Source organism: Siphateles boraxobius, unplaced genomic scaffold (assembly GCF_051911475.1).
Source record: "Siphateles boraxobius isolate OS27281-9 unplaced genomic scaffold, OSU_SipBor_1 47, whole genome shotgun sequence".
NCBI classification, from domain to species: Eukaryota; Metazoa; Chordata; class Actinopteri; order Cypriniformes; family Leuciscidae; genus Siphateles; species Siphateles boraxobius.
Genome location: NW_027509108.1, coordinates 1,712,892 through 1,739,501, shown reverse-complemented (window position 1 = coordinate 1,739,501; position 26,610 = coordinate 1,712,892). Strand labels below are relative to the sequence as shown.

Below are 26,610 nucleotides of genomic sequence, written 5' to 3'. Positions count from 1 at the left end.
CCCGCACGGAATCTGCGCCCGCAGAAACTTCCGCAGATTGTACCCGTCATTGACAAGTAGGCTACAACCTGCGCGCGCGTGATTGTGAGGGCTAGTAGGCTGCACTGATTGGTGTTTCGTTTCATTCATGAGAGAGTGAATGCTAAAATGTCTAAAATAAAACTGAACGCGGAGGAATTAAAGAAACGTCACTTGTCTGCAAAAATCACGGCACAGGAGAGAGCAAAAGAATTTACAAACGATTTTTATGAGGATGGGGGAGTAATGTTTTGTAAAGCCTGTCAACACTCCTTGATTACCTGAGGCGACAGACGGCACTGGAGCATCTCAAATCCACTCGCCACAAGAGTAGAGAAGCTCTTGGTAAGTTTTATTTAAAGTTAGATTTTCTTTGTGTTGAAAAGTAATGAAATGTGTCATTATCCAATCTATCATGATGAGAACAGTGCTGGGTGGTGTGTATTTTTGCTACTATTTGCTATCGCAATACCGGCCCAAAGCTGAAATAACTAACGTTAGGCCACTGTCTCACTGCCGATTATAGTATCAAATCGCTATATTTACTAGTGTCTGTGAATATTATGGACTACTATTAAAGTCTGATTCCTCTGCGAGTCTCTGTAAACGAGAGCCGCAGATTTTTGTATATACAGGTCCTTCTCAAAAAATTAGCATATTGTGATAAAGTTAATTATTTTCCATAATGTAATGATAAAAATTAAACTTTCATATATTTTAGATTAATTGCACACCAACTGAAATATTTCAGGTCTTTTATTGTTTTAATACTGATGATTTTGGCATACAGCTCATGAAAACCCAAAATTCCTGTCTCAAAAAATTAGCATATCATGAAAAGGGTCTCTAAACGAACTATTAACCTAATCATCTGAATCAACTAATTAACTCTAAACACCTGCAAAAGATTCCTGAGGCTTTTAAAAACTCCCAGCCTGTTTCATTACTCAAAACCGCAATCATGGGTAAGACTGCCGACCTGACTGCTGTCCAGAAGGCCATCATTGACACCCTCAAGCAAGAGGGTAAGACACAGAAAGAAATTTCTGAACAAATAGGCTGTTCCCAGAGTGCTGTATCAAGGCACCTCAGTGGGAAGTCTGTGGGAAGGAAAAAGTGTGGCAAAAAACGCTGCACAACGAGAAGAGGTGACCGGACCCTGAGGAAGATTGTGGAGAAGGACCGATTCCAGACCGTGGGGGACCTGCGGAAGCAGTGGACTGAGTCTGGAGTAGAAACATCCAGAGCCACCGTGCACAGGCGTGTGCAGGAAATGGGCTACAGGTGCCGCATTCCCCAGGTCAAGCCACTTTTGAACCAGAAACAGCGGCAGAAGCGCCTGACCTGGGCTACAGAGAAGCAGCACTGGACTGTTGCTCAGTTTTGCATGTCATTCGGAAATCAAGGTGCCAGAGTCTGGAGGAAGACTGGGGAGAAGGAAATGCCAAAATGCCTGAAGTCCAGTGTCAAGTACCCACAGTCAGTGATGGTCTGGGGTGCCATGTCAGCAGCTGGTGTTGGTCCAATGTGTTTTATCTAGGGCAGGGTCAATGCAGCTAGCTATCAGGAGATTTTGGAGCACTTCATGCTTCCATCTGCTGAAAAGCTTTATGGAGATGAAGATTTCATTTTTCAGCACGACCTGGCACCTGCTCACAGTGCCAAAACCACTGGTAAATGGTTTACGGACCATGGTATTACTGTGCTCAATTGGCCTGCCAACTCTCCTGACCTGAACCCCATAGAGAATCTGTGGGATATTGTGAAGAGAAAGTTGAGAGACACAAGACCCAACACTCTGGATGAGCTTAAGGCCGCTATCGAAGCATCCTGGGCCTCCATAACACCTCAGCAGTGCCACAGGCTGATTGCCTCCATGCCACGCCACATTGAAGCAGTCATTTCTGCAAAAGGATTCCCGACCAAGTATTGACTATTGTGTGCATAACTGAAAATAATTATATGAAGGTTGACTTTTTTTTTTTGTATTAAAAACACTTATTTTATTGGTCGGATGAAATATGCTAATTTTTTGAGATAGGAATTTTGGGTTTTCATGAGCTGTATGCCAAAATCATCAGTATTAAAACAATAAAAGACCTGAAATATTTCAGTTGGTGTGCAATGAATCTAAAATATATGAAAGTTTAATTTTTATCATTACATTATGGAAAATAATGAACTTTATCACAATATGCTAATTTTTTGAGAAGGACCTGTATAGTATATTTCTGTGATAATTTCATCATGTTAAACCAAACTTTTATTTTGAAGGGGTTCTGACACTGTATCTGACACTCAGAACCCTATCAAAATTAAAAGTTCGGTTTAATATGATGAAATTATCACAGAAATATACTATTGTACAATCGAACATACTTCTCAAAGTAATAACAATAGGCTAATAATAATAATATATTTATTTATATTTAATATTTTTTATACCAAAAATCAAACCATTTCACATTATTTCATTTAACCAGTAAACCTCTGTTGTGCAGCACTTGTATTAGTTTATTTGATTACAAACATTTTGATAATAAATTTGTATGTATGCTATGTTTTTATAATATATGTACTCCTGGCATAAAAATAAGCCAATATAAAAGCTAAGAAAAAAAGAAAAGATCAACTAACACCAGCTTCTTAAAAATACCATAATTCAGTTTTTTGTCATCATACAACCCAGCACTACAATTTTAACAGTTGTATAGTGCTTTAATTTAATGTAATATATATTGCTATAAACAACAATATATCTGTGTATGTGTGTGGTGTGTGTGTATATATATATGTATGTGTGTGTGTACATATGTGGACAGTGGTCATGCTAAAGTTGACTTAAAAGAGGAATAAAAAATCTTCTTTTGGAAGTTGATCTTAATGCCTTCATTAAAATTTTTTTTTGGAAAACTCCATCCTTCAAGGACACCAATTTTCTTTGTGAATGAATAATGTAGCGTAAATAAATAATTGTTCTTCCTCAACATACAGTGTGCATATTTTAAATTTCATGGAACCGGGATAGAATTAAAATATCACACATCATCACACACCATTCACCATACCTAGAGATTAGCATGGTTTTATTTCAGTTTGCCTAATAGCTGGTTCGATTAGCATTGAGAGATGATCTTATGGAAAGTTCCCCCTGCTAGGTGTGGTGAAGGGTGTGTTATGATGATGTGGGGCATTTTCAGGATTCTTTTATGAATAGAAAGTTCATTAATTGGCATTAATTAAGGCATTAAGATCAATTTCCATAAGATGATTTTTTTATTCCACTATTTAGTCAACTTTAGCATGGGTGTGTTCACTTACAGTATGCTAAGCACTGTATATATATATAAATTCAGAATACTATTTTTTTATGGGAAAAGTGTAGCCTAATAGAATGAGATAGTATAATAATGTGACTATGAGCTTGGTGAACGTATTGTTTTTTTAATGCGTCTAATTAAAATAGACATTGGCCTCCTGTATGTCTAAGACTCCATCTACAGCTGCAAGAAAGGAGTTCATTTAAGATTTCATAAAGACCTTCATTGAAGCTGACATCCCTCTGGAAAAAAACCTCAAAAATGTCCTCATTTTTACAGAAGTACTGCAAACAGGGAGGGTCAATTCCAGCCCCATCTCACCTACGCTCTGATTACCTTCCACACTTATTTCCTCAGTATTTGGAGGACATCAAGCAGGCTGTACATGGAAGTCCTGTTTATGTAATTGCAGATGAATCAACAGATGCTTGTGGCCGTTGTGCTCTTGCTATTCTCCTCCAGCCAGTGGGCAAGCCACCTGTTGCAGCAGATCTCATTTTTTTGGATCGGGTTAATTTCAGCACTGTATCGCAGGCTTTACTCCAACAACATTGATTTCAATGATGTATGGGCTTTTGTCACACATTCTGCAAGTTATATGAAAAAAGCATATAACACAATTCTCTATGGCCTCTTTCCCAATGCAGAACATGTTACCTGTCTTGCACATCTTCTGCAGTTAGTTTTAACAGTGTTTCCAGACACATTTGAAGAACTGAACCGGATGTGTGGTTTGGTAAAGCGTGTTTTCTGCCAGTCACCCCAGCGTTGTCTTGAATTAAGGGCCTTCATGATGCAGCAGGGTCTGTCTCCTCTCATGTCAGTGTTTGCTGTCCAGACAAGACGGGGTTCCTGGATAAAAGCTGAGCAATATCTGGCAGAAAACATTGATATTTTGCACAGCTTCATCCAAACGCTGCCACTGTCCTTTAAAGCTGTGCGGGATCTTAGAGTTCTGTTAGAGGAGAACGGAAAACTCCTGAAAATCCAGGCCACTTTCATCGTTGAGCACAGCTCTGATATACTTGCCACCCTGGTCAAGCTTGAAGAAACCTCCAGACCCGTGGCTGCCACCATCTTTAGTCAGCTAGAGGACCTCAGCATGCTGTTTGAGTATGGGCGCATCGCAGAGGCTGAGGACTATAGCGTCCCCGCACCAGAGACCAGCTGAAGGAGTTAGATGACGATGAGCGGTACACTTGTTCAGCGCTGTTTAAAGAAGCAATGGGGCAATCTTCTAAAAAGCTTCAGGCTGTGATGGAGAGACATCCTTGCACTGAACTATTTAAAGCCCTCCCATCTTTGATCCAGCCAAGGTATCTGGTTTAAAAGCTGATATTAAGAATTATGTCCAAGTTGTCCCTGCTTTGAGCAAGGTATCTGCAGAGGAGTGGCATCGCTACATCTGTATGGACAAGAGTGATGCTGGTGAGGTAAGTGCAGTGGAATGCTGGGCTGCAAGGGAAGATCGAATGCCAACACTTGCCCCACGGGCTGCACTGTACCTGCATCTTCCCACTACTTCAGTGGATGTGGAAAGACTTTTTTCCCACTATTCTACACTTCTAACACCGCACAGACGCAGCCTAACCGAGGACCATGTTAAAATGCTGATTGCCAAATTCAACAGCAGAGACTCAAAATAACCTCAACACAGTCAGTAGTTCTTCTAATGTCAAATGACTTTTTCTGATGCTAAGTTATTAGTAAAATAGTAAATTACCATTTTATTTAAATATATTTTTATGTACTTATTGAACTGTTCTGTAATTGATTGTCACACCAGTATTTATTTATTTATTTAAAAGTAATGTATAGCTATTAAATGTTGTTCATTACTTTATTTACTTGGGTAGGTATTTATTTTGCCCTATTCTTAAAGGAACACTCCACCGTTTTTTCATATTAAACTGTTATTCCCTTAACTAAGACGAGTTGATGCATACCTCTCTCGTCTCAGTGCGTGCGCTCAATCGCTCTGGCGCGCGGCGACACTTAGATAGCCCAGTTCATTCATTAGGATCCAAACAGAGGCTACAGTTTTTGCTTTGAAAAGATATTTTACTAATGTGTCCCTGAGCAAGACACTTAACCCCTAGTTGCTCCAGAGGCGTGCGACCTCTGACGTGTATAGCAATTGTAAGTCGCTTTGGATAAAAGCGTGTGCTAAATGAACAAATTTTAAAGTAAAGATCATGGTGAATTCCAGCATCATGATGCACATTTTATAAGACCAAAACCAAAAAGAGCCCTGGATAAAATACAAATTTGCTTCAAAAAATGTCTTCTAGTGTTTGTCTATGAAGACGCTTGCTTAAACCCCTTCCCTGATATCATTAAATGCCATTTCTACTAACCATATCCTCAAACCTTGCTATGCAATATAGATTTATTTGATAGTCCACAATGCACATGCTTTGATTCAATGCTTTTATTGAGGAGAGTTTCAAAGAAAATATTGAAAAGAGTTATAAATTCAGAAGTGATTGGATTTCAGAATAACATTTTTGTAAAGATAAGAAAAAGTAAATTTAGTAAGATCACAGTAAATGTGGAGCAGGATGACTAATTAACAAGCCCTTTGCATCCTAGGGTGAGAACCTACTAAAAAACTAGCCACCTAGCGAAAACGACGCGTGAGATCATAATTAATATCCAAAACACAAATATAGTTCATTGATGTTGAACAGGGAGCATCATTCCAGCAGCGGTTAACTGTAGGGTGAAATAATGAAATCAGTTACTCTGATCATTACAGTGTTGTTAGAATCAATGGTGTTCAACTTAAGGCACTTGGTGAAATCCAAATGAGTCATTAACGTTATCGTATGATATAAAATAGGATTGCGAATTATAAATTGAAATTAAATTTTAAGTAAATAAATGTTGTAAATTGAAAGTGCACTCACAGGTCCAGTTGATCTCTAAACAGTTCTCAGGAACAACAGCATTGTTTGGTTCTCCAGAGCACCAGTTGGTATAGTCATACACCGTTCCATCACTCCACAACCACTCTCCGTCCTAATAAGTCAAGAGAATGAATCCAAAAAGTGCACTTAAAGCCAGACTTTAATCAAAGGCAAAGTTTCTAATGAAGATAGTTTGACTTAAAAGCTGAACTTCATTAAAGCAGAAACTTCAGTTTAGACAAACAAATAGGGATGTTTAGGGCGCACATTCGCACAATTCAACTTACTTGTTCACCATCATGAGCACCAACCCAAGTTCTTGTGGAAGAAGGCAACAGACTCAGCAGGAAATCATTCTCTGGTTGATCATGCACAGATGCGAGATTCCCACCAAGACTTTGACAGTTTCTCTGAAGAGACAGATTTTTTGTCATTTCAAAATCTAAAGTCATTTATGCTTTCTGCCAAAAAGATTAAATCTTTTAGTCATTCGGAAACAAAGTCTGCACTAATCGATTATTTGCTCGGTATCAGTTTTCTGTTGCATTTACTTGCAGAAGAGAATTTCACTTTTAATGTAAGTGGGAATGTTTCTTTTTAAAAGTCTTTAATCTTTAACATTTAAATTATTCATTGGATTCAGCAAACTATTTTTATTTTTAAATACAAGCATTTAATACAGCTGTAATTACATCTAGTATTACTCGGTTGACCCAGTTTTAACCCACACTTAAACTAACCATACCATCAAACCTGTCCCGAACCTTACCTATATCCCACATTAATAGCAGCAAAAGTGTTTTACATCAACAATACGTACATTGTACCAAACTATTTATTTGGATGTAGTTAAAGACACCTAATATAAAGAGTTGCCCAAATAATTTTTGTAGTAGTCAAGTCACATTTATATAGCACTTTCTTACAGTTCAGAATGTTTCAAAAGCAGTTTTACAGAGAGGAAGGAAGAAAAAAATGCAACAGTTGGTTTTCAGAAGAAAATAGCATTACAGTCCAGCTTACGGAAATTCTGTGAGGTTTCATTTTTGTTGTGAAAAGTTATTAATTCGAATACATCCACTCTGGGGAAAACCCATGATGTAACTAATACATTACCTCTGCTGTGATCCAGGTAACCGACTGAGAGAAGTACTTGTAGCACCGGAGTCCAAAATCTGTCCATTCAAGAGGACATCCTTCTGAATCATTTGTGGATCCAGTAACGTTACCTAAATGTTATAGGGATTTTGTATATACAGCAAAAGGTGTTTTTATTTTATGCAGCTCATTTCAAAATTGTGTGATTATATGCCAAAAACTACTTTGACACTGAAAATCCTTCATTAATCATGCAAAATATTAGTACATGGAATCTTGTACATTCCCAAAATGCAGTTAAACTATCAAGGGTTTTTATAATTAAATGTTTTGGTTACCTTCTGCATTCCCCATGGAGAAGATAACGAAAAGCAGAAGAAGACTTCTCAGCATTGCCATGATGAACCTGAAATTAACCTAAAAATGAATAATTATGTAAAGTTAAATGTCTGCATTGAAATGCTGCACACTGTGGATTCTCAGTGCATTTTAAAAACACTTCTGGAAAAACATTTCTGTTCCAAAAACTCACCTTGCTTTTCAGATTGTAGCCTTCAGATTCTCAGAGGAAGTTTTCGTGAAGTTTCAGAAAGACCTCTGTGTTTATAGTCTACTTTATTTAGTGGGCCTCATTTATCAATCTAACGTAGATCCGAGATCCAAATCATCTTACGACAGGGTTCACGTGTGATTCATGAAACATTCAAATACAGCCAATCCCATCGTACGAATAATCGGCCGTTGATAAATGTGGCTGCTGAAAACAATCGTCATTTGAATATCACGCCCATACAAATTCACGGTTTAGAAGCGTAACTTCCTCTTTATCTCCACCTGGGATGAACACGCAGCGCCAGCTGAAGCTTGGGCTTTGATCCTATAGGATGGTAAAGGTATTTTATGACGTCCCAATGTGATCACACCTCAGTCCAGTAGATGGCGGTAATGGACAATGATTGCAAGCTGCCAAATAAGCTACCGAAGAAGAAGAAGAAGAAGAAGAAGAAGATTATCTTCTTTAACATACATTTATTTTATAATATTCGGTGACGAAGAGGCTAAAAAATAAGGAAGCGGTATTTATCTTACCCAATCTTTCCTAAGGCAAAAGAAGTGACATTTAAAATATTGAATGACATTTATCCATCTAATTACTTTTTACATGAAAGATTCAATTGGGATAATAATTCATGTGGATTTTGTGAGAACCACTATAAAACCAAACCAATCTCTGTTACCTTAAATTATATGTTTATCACTGTAAAGCTGCTTTGAAACAATCTACATTGTTAAAAGCGCTATATAAATGAGGATGACTTGACTTGACTATACTTCCTTCTCTTTGCAGATCCTTGGCATTGTCATCCCCATTTATATTCCCTGGGTACCACTTTTGCTATTTTACTTTATATTATTTTTGTGGTAACACTTTACAATAAGATTCATTAGTTAACATTATTTAATGCATTAACTAATATGAACTAACGATGAGGAATACATTTGTTACAGTATTAGTTAATCTTTGTTAATGTTAGTTCACAGTGCAGAATGTTACTCCAGATAGTCATGCAGTGTGAAAACAACAGTGACACGATTATTTTGAAAATCGTGCGGTCTGAACTCGGCATAAGCAAGCCAATAGCCAATGGCGAAAAAAAGGGGCAAAAAGGCGACAGTAAAAAGCAACCAATGGCGAGTATTGCAAAAAGTAAAAAATATAAATAATACATGTATTAATTTCGAGTGTTTTTATGGACTGTGTGAACATTTGTACATTGTACATAATGAAATTAACAATAAAATAAAAGTTATATATATATATATATATTAGTTATATTTTAGATAACTTTTTATATAACCCTGTAATTGTAGGTTAACGCATATTTAAAAAAAAAAAAAAAAAAATATATATATATATATATATATATATATATATATATATATATATATATATATATAAAATGTATATTAATTTGCAAAAGTTGTATCTACAGCAATAATAAGACATTTCTGTCATAAGTACAGCTGATGGACAACGTGCTGCGTTGTCATGGGAACATCCCAGGTGAAGATTATCTTCTTCTTCGGTAGATTTTATTTGGCAGCTTGCAATCATCTACCGCCATCTACTGGACTGAGGTGTGATAACATTGGGACGTCATAAAATACCTTTACCATCCTATAGGATCAAAGCCCAAGCTTCAGCTGGCGCTGCGTGTTCATCCCAGGTGGAGATAATGAGGAAGTTACGCTTCTAAACCGTGAATTTGTATGGGCGTGATATTCAAATGACGATTGTTTTCAGCAGCCACATTTATCAACGGCCGATTATTCGTACGATGGGATTGGCTGTATTTGAATGTTTCATGGATCACACGTGAACCCTGTCGTAAGATGATTTGGATCTCGGATCTACGTTAGATTGATAAATGAGGCCCACTAAATAAAGTCGGCTATAAACACAGAGGTCTTTCTGAAACTTCACGAAAACTTCCTCTGAGAATCTGAAGGCTACAATCTGAAAAGCAAGGTGAGTTTTTGGAACAGAAATCTACTGAATAAAATGTGCTGTGTTTTTAAAATGCACTGAGAATCCACAGTGTGCAGCATTTCAATGCAGACATTTAACTTTACATAATTATTCATTTTTAGGTTAATTTCAGGTTCATCATGGCAATGCTGAGAAGTCTTCTTCTGCTTTTCGTTATCTTCTCCATGGGGAATGCAGAAAGTAACCAAAACATTTAATTATAAAAACCCTTGATAGTTTAACTGCATTTTGGGAATGTACAAGATTCCATGTACTAATATTTGCATGATTAATGAAGGATTTTCAGTGTCAAAGTACACTTAGTTTTTGGTATAAATCACACAATTTTGAAGTGAGCTACATAAAATAAAAACACTTTTTGCTGTAAATATTAAAAAAATGATTATCTTCACTGCATATATTTATAAAATCACGAAATATAAAACACAACCCTGCTTTTTGTTCATCTTAAAAATATGAAAAAATTTTGATCAGTAAAATGGACATTTAACAGAGTCAGGGTGATGTTATTTTATTATAACGTTACATGTACATGCAGTGGAGAATGTATCGTAAAATAATAAAAAAAGTTTTAATGATCAATAATATCTAGTATAAAAATAGGCTATAAGTAGCCTAATAATAGGTATAAGAAGCTATACAATGAAATCAAACATAAGTCCGCTCTCTATAGGCTACACAGTTAAAGTTAAATAGCCTAAATGTATAAAGTTATGGAACTTCACTTTGCCCTCAGCCAAAACGAGCTTCATAAAATAGAAACACTTTTTGCTGTACATATTACAAAATCCCCATAACATTTAGGTAACGTTGGATCCACAAATTATTCAGAAGGATGCCCACTTGAATGGACAGATTTTGGACTCCGGTGCTACAAGTACTTCTCTCAGTCGGTTACCTGGATCACAGCAGAGGTAATGTATTAGTTACATCATGGGTTTTATCCAGAGCGGATATATATATATATATTAGAATTAATAACTTTTTACAACACAAATGAAACCTCACAGAATTTCCGTAAGCTGGACTGTAACGCTATTTTCTTCTGGAAACAAACTTTGTTGCAACTTTTTTTTTCTTCCTCTCTGTAAAACTGCTTTTGAAACATTCTGAACTGTAAGAAAGTGCTATATAAATGTCACTTGACTACTACAAAATTATTTGGGCAACTCTTTATATTAGGTGTCTTTAACTACATCCAAATAAATAGTTTGGTACAATGTACGTGTTGTTGATGTAAAACACTTTTGCTGCTATTAATGTGGGATATAGGTAAGGTTCGGGACAGGTTTGATGGTATGGTTAGTTTAAGTGTGGGTTAAAACTGGGTCAACCGAGTAATACTAGATCTAATTACAGCTGTATTAAATGCTTGCATTTAAAAATAAAATAAAAATAGTTTGCTGAATCCAATGATTAATTTAAATGTTACAGATTAAAGACTTTTAAAAAGAAACATTCCCACTTACATTAAAAGTGAAATTCTCTTCTGCAAATAAATGCAACAGAAAACCGATACCGAGCAAATAATCGATTAGTGCAGACTTTGTTTCCAAATGACTAAAATGTTTAATCTTTTTGGCAGAAAGCATAAATGACTTTAGATTTTGAAGTGACAAAAAATCTGTCTCTTCAGAGAAACTGTCAAAGTCTTGGTGGGAATCTCGCATCTGTGCATGATCAACCAGAGAATGATTTCCTGCTGAGTCTGTTGCCTTCTTCCACAAGAACTTGGGTTGGTGCTCATGATGGTGAACAAGTAAGTTAAATTGTGCACCCTAAACATCCCTATTTGTTTGTCTAAACCGAAGTTTCTGCTTTAATCAAAGGCAAAGTTTCTAATGAAGATAGTTTGACTTAAATTTTGGATTCATTCTCTTGACTTATTAGGACGGAGAGTGGTTGTGGAGTGATGGAACGGTGTATGACTATACCAACTGGTGCTCTGGAGAACCAAACAATGCTGTTGTTCCTGAGAACTGTTTAGAGATCAACTGGACCTGTGAGTGCACTTTCAATTTATAATTTGCAATACTATAATTTTATATCATACGGTAACGTTAAGTGACTCATTTGGATTTCACCAAGTGCCTTAAGTTGAACACCATTGATTCTAACAACACTGTAATGATCAGAGTAACTGATTTCATTATTTCACCCTACAGGTAACCGCTGCTGGAATGATGCTCCCTGTTCAACATCAATGAACTATATTTGTGTTTTGGATATTAATTATGATCTCACGCGTCGTTTTCGCTAGGTGGCTAGTTTTTTAGTAGGTTCTCACCCTAGGATGCAAAGGGCTTGTTAATTAGTCATCCTGCTCCACATTTACTGTGATCTTACTAAATTTACTTTTTCTTTACTCATCTTTACAAAAATGTTATTCTGAAATCCAATCACTTCTGAATTTATATCTCTTTTCAATATTTTCTCAAACACTCCTCAAATTAATAAAAGCATTGAATCAAAGCATGTACATTGTGGACTATCAAATAAATCTATATTGCTTAGCAAGGTTTGAGGATATGGTTAGTAGAATGGCATTTAATGATATCAGGGAAGGGGTTTAAGCAAGCGTCTTCATAGATAAACACTAGAAGACATTTGTTGAAGCAAATTTGTATTTTATCCAGGGCTCTTTTTGGTTTTGGTCTTATAAAATGTGCATCATGATGCTGGAATTCACCATGATCTTTACATTTATTCATTTAGCTGACGCTTCTATCCAAAGCGACTTACAATTGCTATAAAAGTCAGAGGTCGCACGCCTCTGGAGCAAATAGGGGTTATGTGTCTTGCTCAGGGACACATTGGTGTCTCACAGTGGATTCGAACCCAGTCTCTCACACCAGAGGCATGTGTCTTATCCACTGTGCCATCACCACCCACATGGTCTTCTGGCTCAAGTCCAAAACCCCATGGTAATGTTACTCTATACATGTGACATTCAACAAATACCAATGTAAATGTAGGCCTATGTGAGTATGTTTGGAAAGAAAATGTTGCTTGCGATCTAGGACACCCTCTACTTCCAGGTTTGTGAGGTCTCCTGGGGGTCCCTAATGCTAAACGCCCCAGTTTTAAACTTAAGGTCAATCGCCTTAAAACCAAACCAGGTAAAGCGTGACCAGCGCATATGAAGAGGTTAGGAGGACTTAAAATGTATTAAGATGACATTCAACTTAATGTAACAAGGGCTTACACACAAATTAAAGAGGTAAAAAGAAACCATATCTGCACAGGCTCAAAAAATTGCCTAAACAGAAAATTTAGCACTTTATTTTAGTTTTGAACAGGGCTTTTAGATGTTGTACCAGTTATTGCCCTCATGTTGAGATGAAGCTCAATCTCTGTGACGTCACACTGATACACACGTTCTAAATCTTCAGATTTACTCACGTTTTCAATTTCAAATGTCATAATTTGCAGCTAAAAAGTCCATAACTATGGTTAATGATTACAATGATACCATGTACAACATCATAAACTGTTCAGGTGAATAGTTAATTCAGTTACATTGTGAAAAGGAATACAATGAAAACACATTATCTTAGATGCAGAATGAAATAAGCACATTTCATGTACTCTTAATTTACAATCAAGCGCATGAAACACTGATTAACAGAACAGCCGCTAGGACTTAGACCAGAGAACAAGGTCGGGTCGCAGGTTGGTTGTTACAATCTCCGGAGGGAAAATGTGCTTCTGATCTAGATCGACTCGCATCTGCCAGTCCCTGGCTACACTCAGAATCAGAAAGAGCTTTATTGCCAAGTGTGCTTGCACACAGAAGGAATTATTCTTGGTACTGAGGCTTCCAGTGCACATATACAAATACAACAAGAAACATAGTAATACAAATTATAAGAATAAAAATATGAGAATGAAAGTATATGGTCACAGTTGGGTTTAGTCAGAATAAACATTTACAGATTACGAACATATTTACAGTGTTTTGAATATTATAAATAAATCTACATATAAGTATCACCTGAGTTGTAGGATATTGCACTAAACAGTGGGAGTATTGCACTTACAGGCATATGCCTTGGGAGGAGTGTTAACTGTTCAGGAGGGAAATGGCCTGTGGGAAGAAACTGTTCCTGTGCCGAGATGTTCTTGTGGCCAGTGATCTGAGTCTCCGTCTTGACGGTAACAGTTCAAACAGGAGGTGTCCAGGGTGAGTGGAGTCTGTGATGATTTTACCTGCTCTCTTCCTCACTCTGGAAGAGTACAGGTCCTGGAGGGATGGCAGGGGGGCACCAATGATCCTCTCCGCAGTCCGGACTGTCTGTTCTAGTCTCCTGATGTCTGTGTAAGCCTGCGCTCGATCGGCCCAAACTCCGGCATCCAATCAGCACGGAAGGTCTCTGCGTGTTACTGTCTTTTTTCGCGGCAAAGTATTTTTGGTTAAATTCAATAAAATTTCTTATATGTATTTTCTCGTTATTTCATCTGACTCCATAAATGAAAAGGTTTTAATGATATCTGTGCATCAAGTGTGAGCGAATGTTTTACTATTAGTAGTCAATACCGTTTTGCTTGTGTCAAAATGATTTTTGACCATATGATTGACATGTGGGCGGGGCTAATATTTGCCCTTGCGTTGCCCCTCCGGTGTAGGGATTATCCTTTGCCCTTGTCTAGCGATCGATCAAGGGTTGTGACAGTTAGTTTTGACCTATTGACCCCGGGGTATGATATATCATTTTGACAGTTGGTTTTGCCCTATTGACCCAGGTAATAACTCCGGAAGATTTGGTGAAAGACGAGGCGTGCGACCTCTGAAATATAGCAATTGTAAGTCGCTTTGTATAAAAGCGTCAGATAAATGTAAAATGTAAATGTAAATTTTACACTAGAGTTGAAAAACATTGATCTTTATAAGTGTATAAATGAAATGGTTATAAAATATATTTTCATGAGCATTTAAAATCTGACTCAAGTTGAAAAATGCATAATGCATTCTAATAACATTGTTTAAACATGCTTTTGTTTTATCCACCTTCAAATAAGTGATCATTTTAATGGTACTAAACACAACATTAAATGCTCATTTTGTGATTTTATCATCATTAACAAGGAGCTGATGCCAGTCGATCTTACTTTTTCTTGGCTTTCTCTGCCACAACAATGGTGTTACACAAACACACAGTTACAACAGTCAAAGAAAAGTTAAAGTAAGAACTGGGACCAAGAGCCCAACTAAAGCAAACACTGATCACCACAATGGTGACTTAAAATGAAACATCAACATATAAACCTCATCTAAACAATGTAAGGAAATTACATTGATATAAACATGAGTTTTAATTTAATGCATCCTGAGTGTTTATTTGGTCCAGAAACAGTATAAATTGTCTAAATGAGACCATAAATGATGTTGAAAATATGTCCACTAGGGGTGGAGCCGAACCCGAATACGGTATTCGGAAAGGCACAAATAACGTGTTTTTTACGAATACTTATTTCGAACAAATACTTTAGAAAATTATTCGGGAACAAGAAAAACTTTATATCAAAAAGCTGTGTTTCCTCACGAGACCGCAGTGCGCGAGTGAGTGAGTGACGTTCAGGAAGAGGTGACTGACACAGGCTGCTCCACACAGCAACAGAGAGGGCTCGGCTGAGCGAAAAAACACTTAACTGCATTACTATTTTTGTTGAATAGATTTTTGTACCTTAACTGGGTTCCGGAGGCAGTTTATAACTTTCGGGAAGTGGAGTTTGATCGGGAGATTATTTCATTACGCTGCATTTTTGACGTCTGCAGCCGGGTGCTCTCATGTTCGCTCTGTTTACGTAGCTCTGTTAGCTCCGTAATTATTTGTTTTTATTACATGGCTTGGTTGAATTCTAATGTAGAATGCGGTCTGTTATTTCCATGGTTATTTCTTAATAACAGACCGCTGCTAAGTATAACACACCGTTGCCACGAAAAACAGAGCGTTGCCATGGATTCTAAACGTAGAGACGGAACGGACAATTTTTTTTAGCGGAAGCAATACAATCGTTTTTAAATCAATAAACTCCTTTTTAAATCAATATTTTGAGTCAAATTATTGATTTATTTGGTAGGTAGCCATGTAGTAAGCGGGATAATGTATAGCGAGGTGGTTGTTATAGCGAATACAAACCCTTCAGGCTGATGCAAGACCCCTCCGCTTAGCGTCAGGCTCATAATCAACCGCCTCGCTATACATTATCCCTTACTTATTCTGTCTGTTCAGCGTCCTCCAACAAGGACGGGGGGTGGTGGGATTCATAATGTTCACAATGGTATTTTATTAGTTGTTGGTTTAACCATGGATGAGGTAATGGCTGTTATGTTATTTTCTTTTCAATGACGTTCCTTGGTACATGTTCATTGCTGGATTTATATAATTAAAGAATACTTACACTATAACGTAAATTAGAAGTGTAACGCAAAAAAACTAGATTTTTACGCCTATTTTGGATTTTACTCGAATACAAATACAAATACAAATACTTTTCCCCCCTCAACAAATACAAATACAGATACAAATACCGGCTGCTTTGCACAACCCTAATGTCCACAATGGCCTCATTTGAACTAGTTTTTAACCTTGTACGAAGGTTCGATAAACGTCTATATCGGACGTGCAGAACACGTCAAAAAAAGACGTCATAAAAACTTTAATTCTGGCTCCTCAGTGGACGTCTTTTCAACATCCAACTTTTGTGACAAAGACGTTGAAAAGACGTCTTTTGGACATCATGTTGTTTAGTGGGCAGTCTATCTAATGTTGGTCCACCAATAGATTTGAAATATTTTGGTAGTTTTGGCCAGATTACTAGTTTTGAATGAGTGATCTGAAAGGTTTTAAGACCGAAATGAACGGATCCAGATCGGATCCGCTGCGGGTGAGCTGCTTTACCAGCGGATACGGATAGGGTCTGCCGCGGATCTAGTCTGGATCCGCAATCCTTATCTGTTCCGGATCCGTTGCGCTGTGCAAGTGGACTCCGTTCCGGACCTTGTGATACCTCCGCGGCAGATCCGTTCCGGAGTCAGTTTGCTATCTGGGCTACATCACAAATTGTCCGCTCTGCTTTCGTTTAACTGTACAATACTAACAGTATATGTTATTAATTTACTATGAGCATACTACTCACTATAAGGCCTACTTACTTTATATTTTTAAGTTTTTAATTTTGAAAAAAAAATTTACGTTACCTCGACCGCCATTTTGTCCGTGCCACTCCCGGGATAATTTCGGATGATAGCTTTTCTCAAGTTTTCTGTGATAATAAAACGCCTTTTGACTGACATTAATTTTTGTTTTAGAGTAAAGACAGCAAGCACTGTGATCTTTCTGAAATGACTGGAAAGTGCATCGAAGGACATTGAAAAATAAATGCAAAACAGTAAGACCTTTTTTTTACTGTTGTACTTGTTAAATTATGTTGTTTATTTTATAAATAATTTTTTGCCGAATGCTGCTTTGACGCAGAAAAGTGTTAAATCCAGCTGTCTCATTTTCCCACTTCTAATTTCAACTCTGTTAGGCTAAGCCTTGTATATTTGACATCATCGACCCTGATTTCACTATTATTAAAGAGCAAAGAGACGTTTTACATGTTTTCAGTTCTATAAACCTAACTACAGTTGCCTAGTTCAATAATGTTAACTAGCATCATGACTACAAATTTTGCCATGCCACTCTGTAATTGGGATGTAGCCTAAATAATTTAGTCATAAAATGTATTTTATCTGTTATTTTATCTTAGATGGACGAATATGTGAAAACTAAACTAAGAGAATGGAATCTTGAAGAGTTAATTCCCACATTTGAAGGTATGTAGTAACATTTTACAGGGTTCATTGTAATCGTAAGCCACTTGCACATTTTAAAACTCATTATAATGCTATGTATATGACTGATTAGCGATGCACATTTTGCACTTAATTATATTTGTTGTGATCAAAGTGATTATAGACATCACTGCGCATTACTGATACAACGGCGTTCTGTTGCGCATGCGTGAATTTAACGGAGTAGTAAATGACCATGTACTCGCAAAAATGCGACCACATAAAATTTTAACTCGCACATTCTCAATAAATGGTCGCAGCCTGGAACCCTATGTATATATATATATATATATGTGTGTGTGTGTGCGTGTGTGTGTATATGTGTCTGTGTGTACCTCAGCTTAACATATTTTCCCATTCAAAATTCCTGTTTGTGATTTACATTTCTGGTCTCAACAGAATCAAATGTAGATTCAGAAAGAGCTACTCAAATGACAGAGTGGCTTAAAAATAATATTTGGCCACTAAGTCAGGTTGAGCAATACATGAAGGAGACGTCTATCCATAGGGCCAAATGGATTCGTGACAATGGAATCAAGACAATCATGGAAATATTCAAGGAGTATCCATGCACGTCTCCTCGACACTCCAGGCATGGTGGGTTTAAACTTACGAAATAAAAACATTGGCTCAGTATTTTATTTTTTGTTTTACAACTTTGTTTTTGTTATGTTGGCCTTTGTTTTGTATTTTTTAGATATCCCAGGATTTCTTAATTTTGAATCCAGACTCGGCTTCAAAACTCACCGAAAATTGGGTACCCGTGTTTAAGGATAAGATTCTGCAGTTTGCCAGCAGAGAGAAACAATATCTTGATTTACTTTCCAGTGTAGAATTGATGTCAGCAGGTAATGGGTATTAAGAGCACTGTTACAAATGAATAATTCAGTCTAAAAAGAAATTACTATCTCTCATGTCATTCTAAAAAAGGAGAGATTTTCCCTGTTTACAATTACTGTTAGTCATGACAATTTTCATTTTATTAACTATTTCTTTGTAACACAATTTAATAAATGAATGTCATACATCCAGATTTATTGCAGTTTTATGAAGCCTTTTTTTTTGTTGAAAAAAAAACATTTTTTCATATATTCTAAAGAGACGCAGAGTGATGTCGCCTTGCAAGTACTTCCTGTAGTCCTTCCAACATCAGTTTACAAGATTGGAAGGAAAATGTTTAACCCAACTTTCATTGAAACCCGGAAGGCCTTCATAGACATACACAACATAGACATATAAGTTAACAGCCATTTATAAAACTACACAATTGAACTATTTACAATATATTGTATGGACCCTTTTCACAGACTGACACATTTTAACAATTATCAACGACACAAATCTAGTAATGTTTTTAATTTAATGTTTAATTTGAGTGAAAAAATAGATTGAGCAGTGTCACCCAAAAATGAAAATTCTGTCATCAATTACTCGACTTCCTGTCGTTCCAAACCTTTGAGACTTTTGTTCATCTTCGTAATGGAATGATGATATTTCTAATGAAATATGAGAGCTTTCTGTCCTACTATATTGACAGTCTATGCAATTACCACTTTGATGGTACATAAAGCTAATAAAAAGATCGTAAAACTAATTCATATGAATCTAATGTATTCCAAATTTTCTGAAGAGACTTGATCGCTTTATATGATGAACAGATTTAATTTAATGTAAGTATTTATTTTTGGGTGAACTAACCCTTTAAGGCCATGTGACACACCAAGCCGACATAAAAAAAACTAGTGACATCAAACGGTAACTGTGTTGTTGCCATTAGTCATTTGCATCTGGGCCAAAAAGTTGGAACACACTGCCAAGGGCCAACCCCTGCAACAGGGGTCCGACTAGTGCTCACATCGGCCGATGGTTGGCTTGGTGTGTCATCGCCTTTACTGTTCCTAAAGGTATTTACATTAGTTTAAAATTTTCTAAATTGATGCAAATTCTTTCTTTTTTTCCCCCTTTTTTTTGTTGTTGTCAGATTGGGACCAATATGGCTGAGTACCTGCGCTCAAAAGACTCTGAATCTCCACATGTTCTCATGCTTGGAGCCAACCGTGCTTTCAAGCCTTTGCCATTATAAACGGAGAGGCACTCGAGCAGAATACATTGCTTGCTGCAGTTGATGTTTGCTTTAAGGTGTTCTACGTATTTGACATAGACTACCCGAAACAGTGTTCCACAGTGGGGCAGTTTTTACAGACTGTGGTGTATGGACTTTCTGGAGATGAAACACCAACAATGAGACTTTTGCGAGCGTGCATTTTTGCTGACAAACAGTAGTTTTTGTTATTACTGTCTGTGACCTTGCCTCTTTTATGCTGTTTGTTCTTTTTATATTTACTACTATTACTTCTAAAATATTACTTCTAATGTACTTTTCTTCTACAGTACAATTACACTACAATTGATTCTTACTGTGGGTATTTCTCTCACATGATACGTTATGCTCAAGATTTTGATGTAAATGCTTTGAAATGTTTTAAGATTTCAATTCATATTTTCTGCAAAAGGTTCATTTTTCTAACTCGTTTTTGCTGACAAACAGGTTATTACTGTCTGCGACCTTGCCTCTTTTATGCTGTTGTTCTTTTTATATTTACTATTACTTCTAAATACTTGTACTTTTCTTCTACAGTACAATTACACTACAATTGATTCTTACTAAGTATTTCTCTCACATGATATGTTATGCTGAAGATCTTGCTGTAAATGTTTTTAGATTTCACTTCACTATTTTCTTCAAGAAGTTATTTCAAGTCTTTCTGTGCTATGGTCTCATGCATTTTCATTGAATTTTGTCAATGGGGAGAGAGTGATGCGAAATGTTAAAAAGATTATTCACAAATGGACGATTTCACTTGATAAAACAAAAATAAATTTTCATATTTTGATTACTGAAGTCTCTATTGCAGTAGATGTGTTATTTTAGTCATTTTAATTACTAAAATTTATAGTTTAAATTTCCAACCCATTTTGGGTTACATTAACCCAGCACTGTAAAAAAAAATAAACCCATAATTGGGTTAAAATTACAACCCAGCATGCTGGGTCAAACATTTAACCCAACTAGTTGGGTTAAAACAACCCAGCGCTGGGTATGTACCTTTTTGACCCAGCGCTGGGTTACCAAAATAACCCAAATTGGGTTGTTTTTAACCCAGCATTTTTTAGAGTGTAGCTTCTCTGAGGTGGCTACCAGTGGATTTCAGGATAAAATATAAAACTCTGCTGTATGTTTTTAAAGCAGTACATGGGTTAGCTCCTGCTTATGTATCTGAGCTTATTGCTCTTATTCAAGCACCTAGGTCTTTAAGATCAAATAATAAATCATTGCTCTCTGTCCCTCGATCTCATTTAAAGTTAAAAGGTGATCAGGCCTTTGGGGTTGCAGGTCCGAGGCTTTGGAATAGTCTGCCTCTTGAACTAAGAGAGATCACCTCTTTAAATGTATTTAAAACCAGTGTTAAAAATTATTTCTTGTCTTTAGCCTTTGAGAGGTTAGGCTAGTTATCTGTATTTGTAAGTTGCATGTTGTTCTTATGTGTTGTTTGTTTTATGCTGCTGATTGTACAGCACTTTGGTCTGCAGGTGCAGTTGTAAAGTGCTTTATAAATAAATTAAACAAAACTAAACTAAACAATTAATGTTTATTTTAATTTTTTTTATGTCATCCAAAAATCAATGTTAATGCAATCAAATCAATGTTACAATGTGTTACTGGTTCAACATGTTTGCACTCTCTGCCTTAAAGCCACACATAAATATGTTTCATTTTCTGAGAGTGCAAGCATGATGTTGAACCAGCATCACATTGTAACATTGATATAATTGCCTTTAACATTAATTTTTGGTAAGAAAGGTAAGAAATAGCATTTTATTACACCTTTCCCAAATATCATGATTCATTTCTTGAAATGTAAATGTTTATCTTATTTTTTCTGCTCTAAAGCTGTCTGTGCCTCAGTCTCAGAGTCTATAAAGCACTCTAAACCCGGTGAGCACACAGATCTGAGGATCGTGATGATTGGTAAAACTGGAGCTGGAAAGAGTGCAACAGGAAACACCATCCTGAGACAGAAGGAGTTTAAAGAAGAACTTTCTGCTGAATCTGTGACTAAGAAATGCCAACAACATCAGCAAACGGTAGAGGGTCGAAACATCTCAGTGATTGACACTCCAGGACTGTGTGATACTTCCCTCAGTGAAGAACAACTGAAGAATGAATTAGTGAAGTGTGTAGAGATGTCTGTTCCTGGTCCTCATGTGTTTCTGCTGGTCATCAGACTGGACGACAGATTCACAAAGGAACAGCAAGACACAATCAAATGGATTCAGGAGAACTTTGGAGAAAAAGCTGCTTGTTACACCATCCTTCTGTTCACTAGAGGAGATCAGTTAAAAACATCTTTAGAGGAGTTTCTAACAAAAAACAAGCAGATTAATGATCTAGTTATAAAGTTTAAAGGCCATTATCATGTGTTCAATAACACAGATGAAGAAAATCGATCACAGGTCACTGAACTGCTGGAGAAGATAGAGAGTATGGTGAAGGAAAATGGAGGAAAGCATTACACAAATGAGATGTACAAGGAAGCTCAGAGGAAAATAGAGGAAGTAGAGAAGAAGCAGAGAGAGGAAGAAGAGCGAAATAAGTTAGAAGAAGAAGAACGGATAAGGGATGATGAAAGAATGAGGCTGTTGACTAAGACTGGAGTGGCAGTGTGTGCAGGAGCAGCAGTTACTGCAGTAACACTAAATCCAACTTTAATCCCAGGATTAATAGTTGTTGGAGGTACAGTACTGGCCTCTGTTGCTAAAGGAGAAACAGTACCTAAAGTTGTAATCGCAGGAGTAGGAGCTGCACTGACCTCAATGTAAAATCAAATTAGTTAGACTTAATTAAAAAGAGCATACAAACTGATTGCCTTAAAACAGAGGTTCTCAAACTTTTGGAACTAAAACCCCACCAAGCCTCCCCTATCATGTGCCATTTTTTCCGTAATGTATTTTTAAAAATGTATATTCAGAATGTCTGATTTGTGGCAAGAAAGTATTGTTGGTGAAGATAACCTATAAATAACAAACAACCACCTTTGGTCAGGAGTAAGATTATGCAATTATTAATACATAAACAAAATCACCTCATTAACTTAGTTTTTTGCTTAAATTGCAATAAATTATGTGTTTTTTGTAAACATAGTTACAACTTCTGTAGACGTCTGACAGACATAAAGTCAGTCTGGTTAGTAATAAGTGAAACTGGTAATGCTGTTTCTGGAGTTGTTTAATCCTCCTCTGCTGAGATCTTCACAGATTTAATGTCTTCTTTTATCTTCAGTTGATCTCATCTGAGGCTTTGGTTGAAAGTCAGTTGTAGTTATTGTGTTTCTCTTTCTTTCAGTGATTCTGCTTGTTAACAGCAGGTGTTCATCACTAATGCTCAGTAATTACTTAAAGTTAATAAGTTAATTAAAGATTGTTAAAGTAACAATTAATCACTTATAGTGGGACCATATGTACTCTGAGCAGGGTTAATTTATCTCTGGGGATTTTGCGGTGTAGATTTTTTTTTTTTTTTTGCTTTTGCAGGGAACTACACTAACCTTTTCCACTGGTGGCACTTGCACTACTAACTTTTTCAGTTACTAGCGCAAAATATGATTTGGTCGCACAAATTATTTATAGTAAGCCGCTCTGGATAATAATGAACAATAATGAAACTGTATTGCATACAGATGTGCTTTTTATTTTACTTGCCATGTTTTAAACCACATGCCGCCTTGTTTTTGTTTTCTTTAACATTGGTTGGGATAGATTTACTGCAATAGAAAATACTTTACACAATAAAGAGCAAAATGGATTTCAACATGCTATGGTTTGCACAGATGGGCAGACTCGTGAACTCGTAAGTAGTGATGCACCGATGTGAAAATTGTGGCCGATACCGATAACCGATATTAATATTGCTGTTATGGTCGATATCTCTGTATAGAAAACAAATTTACTGATAATCAAATAAAGAGATATTTTTAAAAACACTTTTCTTTTCTTTTTTTTACTTTAGAAATGACTGATATTGGGCACCTTTACCTGTGTGCAAAATATGTCACACATAGGACACGCATGCATTATATTGCATTGCATATAATGTGTGCTGGTCAACTTGTCTAAAATTAAGAAACCCCTAGAAAAGAGTAAAAAAAAAAATGCTGAAAAAAAAGTGTTGTATTTATTATTCCAATATCCAGGGAAAACGGCTTCTATTTGTGACGTGCTGTCTTTGCGTTTGAACATTGCAGATTTTAAACAGGACACGCATTAGCTGAATAAATGTTAGCCAATACAAACATATTTATAGAAAACAGTTGACAATGAATAGAAAGAAGTCCAATAATAGCATAACAAATCACTTATTATAAAAATAATATCAAGTATAAGTTAAATGAATCCGACATAGGCCTATAATGAGGGCTGTGTTAGCAGTAAAACGGCCGTCATTTAACGAATTTTAAAAACACGGATGGATAATACAAAATGCTTTCTGACATTTTGACAGAAAAAAAACAAGCAAGAACAAAATTTAAACTATAGCCAATTTTCATTTTACAATTATCTTCTCTCTCTCTGTGTGCGCGCGTCCGTGTTTCTGAGAGAGAGAGCTCGCGCAGCACTGATACAATGGTACGTTTTAATCTAAGTAACGGTCGCGGGGCTGAAGCCAACTTGATGTGTTGAATGCTCAGAGCACGTTATAAAACGTATTTTTAAAATACACATTTCTGTTTTAATAAATGCTCATAGTAAAGCATAGCATATTGCCTAAAAACATAGGTACAAAAATAATCAGTGATACATTTGCGACCCATTAAAAATTAGGGTCGCAATGGCATTTCAAAAGGTCGCATATGCGACCATTTTGGTCGCAGTGTAGTTCCCTGTTTTGTGTTTTGTACTTTTTATTACTTTTCAACTGCATAGTATTTTACATGTAAAACAGTCACATGCCAATCATGCAAAGCTCCGCCTCTCCCCAGCAAAAAAAAAAAAAGCATAGGGAAACGGAACGCTGGTTTTGAGAGACTTTTTTCCCCAGTTTCGAACAGTTTGAACTCAAGAATAATCAACTGCAAGATACTGTCTCAAATATAGAGGGATTTTAGCAACATAATTAAAAGTTTCACATGGTGTTTTATGACATAAGTGTTAGCAATACTATTGTGTCATAATTTAACATGAAAAATAGACTTTCTGATGATTTAGTTAGGTTGCTTTTAAAAGGTGATCTGACTTCTATTTATTACTTTCCTTCTTTTGAAACCAAAAAACTGTGTTTTATTGTTGCATCAATTGGAAGAGAATTATAATAATATAAATAAATTTCCAACCAAACGGAACACTCATCACCATAATGGTTTTTTGAGTTCAATCAAAAATTTAAAAAATTTTAAATTTAGGAAAATCAACATCCATTAATGAAGTCAGCTTATGTGATGTTCTCTCAAATTTCTCAGTTGTTTCGAAAATGTAACATTCAAGATAACTTTGGGAAATCAGTGAATGCAACTAGAGAAAAATAACAGCGGAAGTGGAGGAAATGAGGGAAAAATTGCATTTAAACCAATCAATTAATATTAACTTGAGTAAACAAGGCATATACAGTATGTGAATAGTACAGATGAGTTTTAGACATTAAGTTAAGTTCACTTAGAAAAACTGCTGGATTTTACAGTATAGTGGAACATCAGAAATATCATGTTAAACTTAAAGCAACTGTATACATGTTTTTTAAACAAAGGAAGTAAAAAAATCACTGCACGTCTTTTCGTTAAAGGGTTAAAAATGACAATATTGTCATTAATAACAAACTCTCATGTCATTCCGAACCCGTAAGACTTTTTGGAACACAAATGAAGAATTTTTTTTTATTGAAATCTGAGAGCTTTCTGTTCCTCCATTGACAGATCTAACACTTTGACACTTCAAAAAGTTTGTAAAGGGATTGTAAAACTAATCCACATGAATTGAGCGGTTTAATCAAAATCTTCTGAAGAAACGCGATCGCTTTATATGATGATGAACAGATTTAATTGAATTAGCATCATGCTTGCACTCTCAATGTTAAAACACAACCGACACCGTCAGATCACCTTTTTTATTTGATCATCTGGCTGTTATAAGTCATGTACAGCAGCCAAACAAAATCTAAAGTTTATGTTTTGAGGATCAAGAGCCCAAATAAAACAAACACTCATCTCCATATCGGTGACTTAAACATTCCGGTTTTCTCCTTCAGTGATTCTGCTTGTTAACAGGTGTCTTCAATAATGCTCAATCATCACTCAATTATTCACTTAATTGTCTCATTCACTTTAACACTGCTTCAGTGTCCATTTAACACTCAGCTCTAGTTTCATTGGGTTGCTTAATATTAATTAATTCCATGATGTTGAAGTTACATGAACAAATTATGTTTGTTTAACGTAAACCAGTTATGTGGAACCTGTTGACATAAAAAAGTTAATTAAAGCCAATATATAATTGTTTTGAGTGAATGCGGTTAACATTGATGCTTTAATATGGATGTAGCACACTTGAAGGAAATAACAAGTGTGTGATTTGGTTGGGTTCTTTTATTCAGTCAGCGTCATTTGCAACAGCTCCATACCATACAGTACAACACAATCCAATACTGATAGTCTTTTTAAAACCTTGCGTGAACCAACACTTCTTTTCTCTTCTAGGTTTTCTCCGGGATTTTTCCCTCTGTCTTACTGCCACCCACTGGACAACCCATCACATAGCTGTATACTACAAATATACATGCATGTACTCAATAATTAAATAACCATTATTAATAAAAGAACTGAAATT

The 26,610-nt window shown here is 36.2% G+C and overlaps 2 protein-coding genes and 1 long non-coding RNA gene across 3 annotated transcripts; 2 read left to right on the top strand and 1 right to left on the bottom strand.

Annotated features, from left to right (window-relative positions):
• Window positions 1–5,754: 5,754 nt before the first annotated feature.
• Window positions 5,755–8,045, bottom strand: LOC143710458 (ladderlectin-like). The gene is made up of 6 exons (XM_077201423.1): window positions 7,878–8,045; window positions 7,684–7,762; window positions 7,364–7,476; window positions 6,535–6,657; window positions 6,248–6,359; window positions 5,755–6,053 (listed from the first exon to the last, which is right to left on the bottom strand). Exons 2-6 carry the CDS (start codon window positions 7,742–7,744, stop codon window positions 5,959–5,961), a joined length of 504 nt encoding a protein of 167 aa, XP_077057538.1. The 5' UTR covers window positions 7,745–7,762; window positions 7,878–8,045; the 3' UTR covers window positions 5,755–5,958.
• Window positions 8,046–9,521: 1,476 nt separating this feature from the next.
• LOC143710523 (ladderlectin-like) lies at window positions 9,522–12,371 on the top strand. Its single transcript, XM_077201461.1, has 6 exons — window positions 9,522–9,875; window positions 9,998–10,076; window positions 10,731–10,810; window positions 11,533–11,655; window positions 11,787–11,898; window positions 12,062–12,371. The coding sequence occupies exons 2-6, from the start codon at window positions 10,016–10,018 to the stop codon at window positions 12,154–12,156; spliced, it is 471 nt and encodes a 156-aa protein (XP_077057576.1). The 5' UTR covers window positions 9,522–9,875; window positions 9,998–10,015; the 3' UTR covers window positions 12,157–12,371.
• Window positions 12,372–18,041: 5,670 nt separating this feature from the next.
• On the top strand, window positions 18,042–18,953 carry LOC143710472 (uncharacterized). The gene is made up of 3 exons (XR_013194566.1): window positions 18,042–18,333; window positions 18,434–18,591; window positions 18,836–18,953. It is a non-coding gene; the product is annotated as an uncharacterized LOC143710472 (long non-coding RNA).
• Window positions 18,954–26,610: the final 7,657 nt, after the last annotated feature.

What these genes read in the sequence shown, in the direction of transcription:
- LOC143710458 (XM_077201423.1), bottom strand. Translation starts at nt 7,744, where the DNA reads ATGGCAATGCTGAGAAGTCTTCTTCTGCTTTTCGTTATCTTCTCCATG. An exon ending in TTACCTGGATCACAGCAGAG is followed by an intron (nt 6,658 to 7,363) that starts GTAATGTATTAG and finishes CTGTCTCTTCAG; the next exon opens with AGAAACTGTCAAAGTCTTGG. An exon ending in TTTAGAGATCAACTGGACCT is followed by an intron (nt 6,054 to 6,247) that starts GTGAGTGCACTT and finishes TTCACCCTACAG; the next exon opens with TTAACCGCTGCTGGAATGAT.
- LOC143710523 (XM_077201461.1), top strand. Translation starts at nt 10,016, where the DNA reads ATGGCAATGCTGAGAAGTCTTCTTCTGCTTTTCGTTATCTTCTCCATG. An exon ending in CTCCATGGGGAATGCAGAAA is followed by an intron (nt 10,077 to 10,730) that starts GTAACCAAAACA and finishes ATTATTCAGAAG; the next exon opens with GATGCCCACTTGAATGGACA. An exon ending in GTGCTCATGATGGTGAACAA is followed by an intron (nt 11,656 to 11,786) that starts GTAAGTTAAATT and finishes TTGACTTATTAG; the next exon opens with GACGGAGAGTGGTTGTGGAG.